The following is a 12,500-nucleotide window of genomic DNA, read 5'->3' as shown; positions in this document are numbered from 1 at the left end:
ATGGTAAAGCTTAAAATCATCTTTGTATAAAACATGAACTTTTAATTAGTTTCACTTTCATATGTGAATCTGTTTGTGTCTGCGTATGTCTGCCTGCATGCTTTGCATTGATTATATACAATTCAATGTCAGATAATTTGACCAAAAACTATATTAGAATAGAAAATTATCAGTAAGCTGTTTACTACAGTGTATCAACAAAGACTTGCATACTTTTGAACTTCAAAATCAAAAATTTCTCAAGATTTCACGTATGAATATTTTTGATATTTATTTAAAGTTTGTTTGCCTCAATATTTCATTTATTATTTGAAGTATTAACTGCAAACTGCATACTATTATGGAAAACTAATTGTAGACAGCATATTTTTATATACCATTGTGATTAGATTGCATAATTTTATCATAGAAAATTGATGGAAGATTGCATATCATTTAAAAATGATTATAGATTGCATACTATAATAGAAAATTGATAGTAGATTTCATATCATAAAATAAATTTGATGGTATAGTGCATACTATACAAGAATATTAACAGTATAATTTGTACAATAATATAAGCTTGAGGGTATACTGTATACCATTATCGAAATTTGATGTTATATTAAATACTATAATAGAAACTTGATGCTATACTTTGTACCATAATAGAAACTTGATAGTATACTTTGTACCATAATAGAAACTTGATGGTATACTTTGTACCATAATAGAATCTTGACGGTATACTGTGTACCATAATAGAAACTTGACGGTATACTGTGTACCATAATAGAAACTTGACGGTATACTGTGTACCATAATAGAAACTTGATGGTATACTTTGTACCATAATAGAAACTTGATGGTATACTTTGTACCATAATAGAAACTTGATGGTATACTTTGTACCATAATAGAAACTTGACGGTATACTGTGTACCATAATAGAAACTTGACGGTATACTGTATACCATAATAGAAACTTGACGGTATACTGTGTACCATAATAGAAACTTGACGGTATACTGTGTACCATAATAGAAACTTGACGGTATACTGTGTACCATAATAGAAACTTGACGGTATACTGTGTACCATAATAGAAACTTGACGGTATACTGTGTACCATAATAGAAACTTGATGGTATACTTTGTACCATAATAGAAACTTGATGGTATACTTTGTACCATAATAGAAACTTGATGGTATACTTTGTACCATAATAGAAACTTGATGGTATACTTTGTACCATAATAGAAACTTGATGGTATACTTTGTACCATAATAGAAACTTGATGGTATACTTTGTACCATAATAGAAACTTGATGGTATACTTTGTACCATAATAGAAACTTGATGGTATACTTTGTGTACCACAATAAAAAACTTGATGGTATACTTTGTACCACAATAAAAAACTTGATGGTATACTTTGTACCACAATAAAAAAACTTGATGGTATACTACGTACCATAATAAAAAACTTGATGGTATACTGTGTACCATACGAGGGGCGTGCAATAAGTAATGCCCTTGACCCACTTCCCATAACAGTAAAGTAACGAAACTTGGCACAGTTATTAGTCTTTCTCTACATAGGAACCACCCAGAGTTATGCATTTCTCCCATCGTTTGATGCAGCTCTGGAGACCGTTTTTGTAGAACACCCCAGGTTGGTCCTCCACGCACAACGTGACTTCAGAAATCAAGGCTGCATCATCTGGGAAACGCTTTCCTTTCAAAAACAACTTCATGACCGGGAAGAGGTGAAAGTCAGAGGGTGCAAGGTCAAGAGAGTAGGGAGGATGGAGAAGGATTTCACAACCACACGCCCGTGCTTCTGATCTGGCGACATGTGAGTTGTGGACCGGAGTGTTGTCCTGCAGGAGGAGGGTACTGTTGCTGATCTTGCCCCACCTCTTGATTTTGATAGCTTCCCTCAAAAGTGAAACATAATAGGCTCCTGTAATTGTGGTACCCTTTGCCAGGAAATCTGTCATCACTACTCCGTCCTGGTCCCAGAAGACTGTGAGCATGACCTTGCCAGCGGAGGGCTGCACCCTTGCCTTCTTTGGAGGTGGTGAGTCCAAGTGCTTCCACTGCATTGACTGGGCTTTGGTCTCTGGATCATAGTGATGGACCCAGGTTTCATCCTGTGTAATCAGTCTTTTGAAAACCTTTGACTCATCTTCTTGGCACATCTCCAAATTCATCCTCGAGCACTCGACGCGTTCTCACTTCTGGAATGGTGTGAGCAACCTGGGAATCCATCTGACAGACATCTTATGCATATGCAAATGGTCATGAATGATAGTTTCCACAGACTCTGTACTAATCTTGACATCTTGGGCTATTTGGTGAATAGTAATGCACCGATCTTCCAAAATGGCAGCCTCAACTTGACAGACAGATGCCTCATCAATGATAGAAGAGGGGGGGGGCAACCAGGTCTGGGAGCTGTTTCCACAGACTTCTGGCCATATTTGAATTCACGATGCCAGCGTTTTACAAGGTCATATGATGGGACATTATCACCATAAGTTTCTTTCATTTCATCAAAAGTCTCCTGTGGTGTGCATTTTTTCAAATACAAAAACCGGATCACTACTCGACATTCAACAAGCTCCATTTTACACCTGACTCAGTTCAAACACCTGTAAAACAGAAATCACAATTAGTTCAGAGCTGTAATTTGCCACATACCCCGTAGAGATATAATTCATTGCACATGCAAAATTTCAGCTGGATCAGACAACTGGAAGTGGGTCAGGGTCATTACTTATTGCACACCCTTCATAGTAGAAAGATGAGAGCATACTGCATGCAATAAAATAGAAACTTTGCAGTATATGGTAATTAATGAAACTTGGATAGCATATTGCACAAGAAATTTAATATCATACTGTACACCATAATAGAAGCTTGATAACATACAACATATAATAAAAAATTGGCAGTAGACTGTATACCATGATAAAAAAATAAATCAAAGAAGTGGTTGATAAGAAAATTATCAAATCTATATAAGCAGCAACATTTTTATTATTTTAATTATTCATTTCAACATAGTACTTTTTTTTTTTTTTTTTTTTTAATTATGTTGGTTATGTATATGACTGCTAACAAATATCTGATTCAAGATTTTTGTTTATTTTCAGATAGCGAAATGAAATATTTATAACTAAAATTAGTATATTTTTGAGATGAAGATTTATAATTATTTTTTGGACTGTTATTCTCATCTTGGTTGTTTTTTGTTTTGTTTTTTTTTCACAATGTTTCGGCCAATGTAACCGCCAACCATCTTCAGGTGCATTCACACTGGATGTTCTTCGTGAATAGTGAAAATTGTTTGGAGTTAATAACAAAATTTTCAAAAAACTTGGCGATATTTGCGTTTTAAATTTCTAACAGCTGTGTTTGTTGGGAAAGCAAATGAACCAAAGATTTTTTTTACTATTCACCAATAACATCCAGCGTGGAGATACACCTGAAGATGGCCGGAGGTTACATCGGCTGAAACGTTGTGAAAAAAACCCCAAAAAAACCAACCAACATGAGAATAATAGTCCAAATAATTTAAAAAAAAAAACTAAAATTAGCGTTAAGGCCTTTTCTTTTAATAAAGAATTTTTTTTTAATATATAATATTTTGTTTGAATAAATCATTGTTTTATCTTTTTGAGGTTCATGGACTTCAGTTTTGATCATATTTTAATAATTTTTCTCTTGCTAAGGTTATTCTGCCAGTGTTGTTCACTCTAGGCATGTTGAGCCAGTTCCCTTCGGAGGAGGAAGTTTCACAGGGATATCAAGTTCATGTGGTCCCTAGTCGCATGTATATAATGACGACATTAGGTTTTTACAGAGAGATGTTGACATTCTCCTACATACAGCATCTGGTATTCCCAAATGATCACCCATCTAGTATTGAACAGGCTCAGTATTGCTTAACTTTGGTAATCTAATGAGAATCGATGTGTCAACATGATTATGCTGTATAAGGTTATTCTGAAGTAACACTGATGGTTTTTTTTTTTTTGTTTGTTTTTTTTTTTTAAAAAAGATCTCAATTGTTTTATGAAATTATTGAATGATTGACTTATGGGTACTATGTTTCTATTCACTTACCTTCTCATGATGGCAAAGTGAGATTCACAGTCGATTTTTAATTTGAAGAAAATCTAGCTCCCCCCAAAATGGAGCACCCTGGATTGGAACAAAAATAAGAATGACCTCAATGTAGAAGAATTTCTGTTTCACTGTGAACAGAATAGACTAAATGCATTATTAGAACAGATACTACACTTTGTTCCTAGCGAAAAAGCCAAGGAAATAAATTAAAATTTTTTAAATTGTAATTTAGTTTGTCATGATTTACAAATTGAATAGAAAAGGCAACTTTTAATTGTCTCTATATTATTGATTATAATTTTTTTATTTGAAAGAAAATTTGCTTATTTGAATTGATTGAGAAATTTTAATTTTAGATAAAACTGAATGTTAGGAAAAAGACTTAATGAAAAATATTGGTTTAAGTGGATGCTTTTACCGCTAAAGTTTTTATTTATTTATTTTTTTATTTTATTACATTTTCACCCTAAACAAGGCACATTGCCACTTTGGTGTAGGGGGCTACTATCAGGGGCAACAACTACTGGGGTACTATGTTGGGATTTGGGTAGCAAGATGTCGGTTCACGTTACACTTGAACTTCTGCATGTCAGTACAGTTGGAGAAGCAGTGGCTTGGAATGGAATTCCAGAGTTTAGCAGTTCTGGGGAAGAAACTACTGGAGTAGAAAGATCTTTTACATCTAGGGATCAGTTTTATCAGCATTAGTTTATCTTTTTATTAATTAGCAGGGTTATTATACCAGAACTATTGAAAATGTTTTTATAAATGGATTATATTTCTTTTATTTTTGTTTAAGTTTATAAAAAGAAAAGATAAAATCTGTGTAGAAAACAAAAAGAATAAAAAAAGAAAGAAAACATTTCTTTGTGGAAACAGATTTGCTTTCTTAATTCTTGTAAGTAGTTGAAACAAATTTGTCTGGCCTTCTTTTTCTTTGATTTGCTAAATTTTGTGTGTGACAGAATGGACACTACTAAATATATTTTATTATAGAGTGGAGAATTCAGTGAAATTTTTATCAAATTTAAGTTTTATTTCATCACTAGCCTGGGTGCCCTGCATTGCCCGGGTGTTTGGAGGTGTGTGTTGAGCAAAAAAAAAAAAAAAAAAAATCGTGGCAGGCAGGCAGGCTTGAACCTGTACTGCATGAAGGAGGAAAAGAACATGAAAAAGAGGATAGTGAATTCAGTGAGTTGATAATCAACTTTTGCCCAGGTGGAGGATATTGGCACAAGGACGAAATAATAATTTAAAAAAAAAAGATAGCTGCCGAGAGAGGTAGGATCGAACTCAAAAACGTAGGGTAATTAGTCTTCCTTGCTAATGATTAGGCCAGAGGGTAGTGAATTCAATGACTTGGTAATTAACTTAAGAATCAAAGGAGTTGCCAAGCATGTGCAGAAATCAATGTTGCTTTTAAATCTGGCTGGAGGCCAGTTAAACTGTTGTTTTATTTATTTGGTTCCCAGCAAAAGCAAATTAGACATTAGGTCGTTTTTAATGCCCCCCCCCCCCTCCCTCGTTTCATTTCATCATTATTAGCACCATAATCTGGTGATGCATTAAGGCTAGAGTGGCATCTCCAGAATGGAAGCTGAGCCTCTCATTTGATATTAGGAACTGTCGGAACATAACAAGTATATTACCCACTGTGTTTAAATCTCTGCTCTGATGCTTGATAGCCATTGACTCACCAGGAAATTTCACCTGTTCTTTAACAAGACATACCTTTTGAAAAATCCCACTGGGCGATCACCAAACAAATTTGATGGGTCTAAAGATTTAATTGCCGATTACTTGGTTTCATAGTATCTCTCTGTTACTGATCTGATTACATTTACTCCTTTTAAAAGGTGTTATTTTTACTTTACTAACATCCTAAAATATCTCTAAATATCTATTTACCTGTCCCCCAGGGCAGAGTTAGGACAAGTTTTTAATGCCAGGGAATATCCAGCTCTCCCAAAAGAGGGCCTCTTGGTTGAAACAAAAATAAAAACAATAGCCTCAGCCTAGAAGGATTTCTCCTTCACTGACTGAGGACCGAAAAGATGAAGTATAGCATAAAAGCAGATACTATACTTTGCTCCTCATCAAAAGTTTAAGTGTAAGTATCTCTGTATTTCATTTTAGTACAGCTTGTAAAAATACACATGCATTCTTCATCCTAAGGCAGCAATGTCAAACTTGCCATGCTTTGCAAGCACACTTGTGGTCCATGTAAGATTCCATTTTGACCATTATTCACTAAATAATGGTCAAAATTTCAGTTTTTAGAATAAGTTAAATAGGATAAATGTGCATTGTTCACTAGAGTGCTGTGTTTTTCTTTATTCAGAATGTTTTTTTTTCCCACTTTAAAAGCAATATATCTAATTTTACTGATTTTATTTATTTATTGATGTTGCATTCAAATCGTTAATGTCATTACTTTTTACTTTTATTATTTTTTTAATTTTGTGTATTTGTGTGCATATTGTATCCCCCCCCCCCTTTTTTAAGGTATGATCATAAAATTGTTATCAATAGACAGAGGCTACTAAGCTAATTAGGAAATGAATAAAACTTAGGAACATCACGATAGTTAGACAATACAGAACTCCAAAAATGCGACAATTTTGATGCAGCAGGTTTAGGACTACAGAACACAACGCAAAAAGAAATTGCCAGTACATTTCTGAGGAAACACCAGTGTGATTATGCAAAGGGTCTAATGTGAATGTATATCATCACAAGTTTGGTTTGTTCAGCCGCAGCACAGGGCGGCAATTAAGTATTGTGGTGGGATAAGATCCATGAAATAATCTGTAGACAACAGAAGCAATTGTTACATTCCAGTGAGTAGAACGCAGATCTAATCCAAGCAGATCATATACTCCAGAGGGAACAGAGTAAAGACAGGGAATATGTAGTATATATCTGATGGAAAAATTCTGTAGACGCTCAAGAGAATCAGAGAACAACTTGCCAACTTCGGCGAACATTAGGGACCCATATTCCAAGTGTGGACAAATCATTGCCTAGTCAGCAAATGCAATTCATGAGGAATTTGACATCTCAGGATATGCAATATGTAAAGCTTTGCCAAGAAGGCCTTTACTCCTGATCTGAAATGGAACACGTACATCAAATTCATTGCCTAGGTTGCTGGAAAAATAGTGGGATCATTCTACCGCTTCAGTAGATATCTCACTGCCGATGCAATTCTCTACCTGTATAAGAGCAAAGTATGTCCGAGGATGGAATATTGTTACCACACTTGGACTAAAGCTGCTAGAAGCATCTTGTCTTGCATTGATAGAGTTCAAAATAGATTTTGTAACCTAGTCAGGGATGCTCTTTTCTTGTTCCTGCAAGCTTGTCTCTGCTTTATCATTATTTTAATGGCAAGTGCTAGTCTGAGTTCCAATCTATGGTCCACCCCCATGCCAATCTTTCACAAAAGACATTTGTCTAGTTGAAACCACTATCAATAATTTCCCTCACTCTTTATCTGTGCCTAAATCTTCTTTCTTAGAACTGAACGCCTATGGGTCTCTCTTCTGTTTCCTTGCTTTTCAGCTGACTACGATATGGTCATCTCCATGTTCTTGATGAGTTGTCCCCTTAAGTAATACAATTTACCAAATTTCCACTACTAACAATTACTACGATATTGCCCCATTGACTACTGTACACTCATTAACCCTTATCCTCGATTGGCCCTCAGGCCTTGATAAGTGGTGACTCCTTTGTTTAGAAAAAAAAAAGCTCCTTATTACTCCTATTGTATATGTTAAGTTTAAGTAACACAAATATGTTCTGCTCTAATTTTTATTAAACAACTTCAATTAATTATGTGCAATCCTCAATTACGACACAATGGACTCTAAATTGGGTATGTCTGTTCGAAGGGTACTGTGATGGGGGAATTGGTGTGTGTGAGGGGGAGGGGTTATATCAACACAAACAAAAATTAAGTAATACAAGGTTCAAATCACAATTTCCTTCATACCCCAAATTTTGAACAATTTAAATTGTTTGCGCTTAATGATTACATTTTAAAATATTTTTGTATTTGTTGATATTACCATTTTGAAATGCTAAGTAAATATAAATCCTTATTTGTAGACCTTTTTTTCATCATATACTTTTATGCTTTTTATATGGTCATCATATTAAATATTAATTGTTGTCACTGCCGCTTCTATTGTTACCATTATGATGTAATCTCATTGATCCTCTCTCTCAGTGGTTCCCAACCGAGGGTTATGTGAAGCCTTATCAAGGGGTACGTGTTACATATGATTTTTTTAAAAACTAAAACCAGTGTTTACATTCTTTATTTTTTCTTGTTTAATTTAAATATTTTTAAAAATACATTTTTATTGAATAAAGTTAGTTCTTTTTAGAGTTTTTGAAGCTACAATTATTTGAAATTTAATTTTAAAAAAGCAAAATTAGTTGAAAAAACTATAGTAAAAAAAAAAAAAAAAAAATGCAACAACGAAGTAATAACCACTGAGAGGGAACATCTAATTTCGTTGATTGAGGTCGAACATAATATTAATAACAATTTATGAAACATTAAGATGTCAGCATATGTTGTTTATTTGGTTTCTATGGAGATAGATTCTTAAATATTGAAATGTTTCTCTTATGAAAAGATAACTGCTAATACAAATTGAAATAGTCAATTAGAGTGATCTCCCCTTCAACATGTTAGCTTTATGCAATGGAATTCATTTGTTGACATAGCATTTCTTACATACAAAATGGCATTCATTGAACAATAGTTGGAAAATTAAGTTAAATTTGAATTCAGACAATTTGGTTCCTTAATTAAAAAAATGAAATTAAGAAAAATCCCTTTTAATGAATTACCAATTTTATTCCTGTTTTTGAATTTTTTTTTTCCAATCTGACTTTTTATACATTTTTAAGTTTATCTGCTTTCTTTTTAAACTTTTTGTTTTGTGATACCTCTCTTTTTATTGTTTACATTTTCTTTTAATTTTAAACTGTTTTATTCTTGTTATTTATATGTGTGTGCATGTTCTCTTTTCAGTATATTTCTGAATTTTCATTTGTATTTTGTTCTTTATATAATTTCACTAAAATTCTTATCCTGTTAAAAACATTTTTGCTTTTCATGAGATTGTCATTATGATCTTAAATAAACTCAATTTAAAATATAAATATAAAAAAAGAGTAGGATCGACCCACCAATGACTTGAACTACTTGCTAAATTTGAAAAGAAAATGAGGCTAATAAATTGTATGACAATTAATCAAAGGCTAGCAGCAACAATCTTTAAATTGTTTATTAGATTTCATGCATTTTCATTTTGCATACTGAAGGAAGCTAGATTGGCAACTTTAGAGAATGGACACAGGGTATGATTAATTCTTGTTAGGTATTTTAAATGGGATAGCCTAATGTTGAAAGGTGTAAAACATTTAGTGAACCAGTGACATTCTCTAATAACTGCACTACTGTATAATATTAAAAAGTTCTGATTCATTATATCTATCTACATTATATATATATATATATATATATATATATATATATATATATTTAGGCAGCATTCTATGACATATTTCATTAAATAAAATAGACTTTTTTTTTGTCTGTTAATTCTATTTTCAATCTATTTTCAATCCTTTCCAACTTCCGAATAAATCTTCACTTCTGGTGGGAACTGGCTGATGTAATCACCATGTTTCGGAAAGTCCGAGTACTTTCCAATCCTTCAGGATTCATTGTCAGGGATAAATTAATCTAACTGGTTTTGAACAATTTATAAAGTTTTTTTTTTTTCTTCTTTTTCTTCATTGGTTAATTATTTATCCTTTAAAAAAAAAAATTATAAATTATTCAAAACCAGTTAGATTGATATATATATATATATATATATATATATATATATATATATATATATATATATATATATATATATATATATATATATATATATATATATCTCGGTGTGCAAAACTGTTCTGTTCAATGATTTAATTTAATTACTAACCAGTCAAACACTCATTATAGGATGCGTTTTCTACTAATATATAATAATATGCCACCTCTCTCTCTCTCTCTCTCTCTAATACACTGGATAACAGTTTATTTTTTCCTTTTATTTTATGAAATTTTTAAAAGTAGCCTTTTCTTACTTTCCACAGAATTTGGTATTTTTTATATAAATTTCTAGTCATCGATATACTTTACATAATCTTTTCCTTCAGTTATATAGCTGTAATTATAAACTTTGTTTGACTAAACTCTTTAATCTAGTATTAAAGTTTTAACTTTACTTTTTTAAATTTGTGTTCTCATGTCAAGATTAATCATTTCTTTTCTAGCCTGAAGTAATAGGCAGACGGAGCAGACACCAGCAACAGACTCCACAGTTAACCCCTCAGCAGTACCAGCAGCAGCAGTTAGCACAACAACAGCAGCAGCAACAACAGCAGCAGCTTCTACTGCAACAACAATATCAACAACAACAGCAACTACAACAATTGCAGCAGCAACAGCAGCACCATCGACAGCGGCAACGAGCACAACAACACCACCAGCAACTTCCTATGCCACCCCTACCACCCCCACCCCCACCACCACAACAGCACCAAAGACGTCATATGCAACAACAGCCAATGGATGATGAAATTGAAGAGATTTCCTTTGGAAAAGCGGTAGAGCTGTTAGTGGCCAGAAACTCTCGACCAATTGTTGTTTTAGAGCCACTGGACCCTGAGGTACTTGAACTTTCTACCTGTAATCTTTTTTTCTCTAATGTTTAAAAAAAAAAAATTAGACTAAACCTTTTTTGTATACCTAAGTAAAATTTTAAGATTGTGATAAAAAAAGGTAAAAATTGTTCTATGTTATAAAAAGAATAGTAAATTTGAAGTTTTTCTTTGTGGAAAAATGTAGAATTTATTTTAAACCAAAATGCAATTCACTATAACTTTGTATAAACCTTTGGTGTAAGTGCTAAACAATAATCACTTCTAGGTGATAATCTTCTCGAGATAAAATGATCAATACTCTGTACAAGCCATACTAAGAATATAATCAAGAATTACTTAAAGCTTCTACATTCAAAATACGAGCAATGGTCCAAACAACCTGAATAATCAAGCCTTAGCTTAAAAAGTCCACAACACTATAAATTAACTCTATTTTTTCTTTTTCTTGAACATTTTTCTAAAATCTCATTTTTTTAAGATTTTAAAATTTTTCTTCCTTCTATGTCATGTCAATTTCTTTTGGCTTAATTAATGTCAATTCAGCATGAAATGACCTAAAAGGTTGCAAACAAACAAACAATTAATGTCAAAACATGATACTTATTCTGAATTGTGTCATTGCCAACCAGTATCTGGTTATCGCAGATTACAAAAAATACCCCAAGATTGCCTGTTATGTAAGGCTATTAGAACTATGGTTACATACAAGACCTGGTGTTTCCAAATAATCCACCATTTAAGTAGATAGTAACAGTATAAAAGGAGTTGAGAAGTACCAAAACTGACATTGGACAGTGTACTTTCTTATATTTACCAATTCAGTAGAGAACAAAACTATATTTTATGTAGACATAGACAAATTATTGTTTTGACTATCCTATGACAACATAAAAGATGCCTAGGATCAGTCTTCTTTTTTTTTTAATTTTTTTATTCTTCATATCAAACAACCCATATTATCACCGAGATGTAAGGGGCCAAATTTATAGGGGTGTATCCTAAATACACAGTTATGTAGCAAGATGTTTGTTCCTATTACTTTTAAATTTCTGCAATTTTGTATTGTTGGAAAAGGGAAACGGGATCATGGAGGAAATTTCAAAGGTAAGAGGTTCAAGGAAAGTAGCTATTCGAGTAGAAAGTTTTCCAGCATCTCAAGGGTTTACTGCTAGTCTGGTGTGTCGTGGATATTTATGTTGAAGGAGTACAAGTTCGTTAAAGCACATTCTGTTGAAGTACTTGTAAAATAAACCCAGGGATGTAAAATGGGACAGAAACTGGAGTTTTGCAATACTGATAAATTGTATGATTAGTTGAACATAAGTTGAATCAAAATTTGGGGTTCATACTTTTTGCAATGGTATTAGGGTGAAATTAAACATAAACATAATAGTCTGATAGGATTTGAACCCTGCACAGCGAATTACATAGTCAGCAACAGTATCCATTAGACTAGTTCTGCACCAGAATATTTTAAGAGTTTACATTGTAAAATATTCCTTAATTTTTCCCAGAATAAAGCATAGTAGTATTAAATGAATGTATAACTAAATTCAAGACATTCACATGTGTTTTTTATGAATTTATAAAGAAAATAATTTCTTTTTATGGAGAAAATACAAATAGCTGTCTGCCAAG

At 32.7% G+C, this 12,500-nt stretch overlaps 1 protein-coding gene across 11 annotated transcripts in view; it reads left to right on the top strand.

Annotated features, from left to right (window-relative positions):
• Positions 1-12,500, top strand: part of LOC145279918 (nipped-B-like protein) — a 480,085-nt gene that overhangs the window by 366,500 nt on the left and 101,085 nt on the right. For 6 of the 11 annotated variants that reach the window (XM_080131477.1, XM_080131475.1, XM_080131474.1 and 3 more), the window contains 2 exons: positions 8,356-8,394; positions 10,473-10,868. In XM_080131477.1, the coding sequence (XP_079987603.1) occupies positions 8,356-8,394; positions 10,473-10,868 (435 nt within the window). The remainder of the gene's footprint in view (positions 1-8,355; positions 8,395-10,472; positions 10,869-12,500) is intronic. The other 5 variants (XM_080131479.1, XM_080131478.1, XM_080131476.1 and 2 more) reach the window with 1 other exon arrangement.

The sequence above is a fragment of the Euprymna scolopes genome, chromosome 7 (genome assembly GCF_053919585.1).
Source record: "Euprymna scolopes isolate OS-2025 chromosome 7, ASM5391958v1, whole genome shotgun sequence".
In the NCBI taxonomy this organism is placed as follows: domain Eukaryota; kingdom Metazoa; phylum Mollusca; class Cephalopoda; order Sepiida; family Sepiolidae; genus Euprymna; species Euprymna scolopes.
This window is presented reverse-complemented; position numbering and strand designations above follow the sequence as displayed.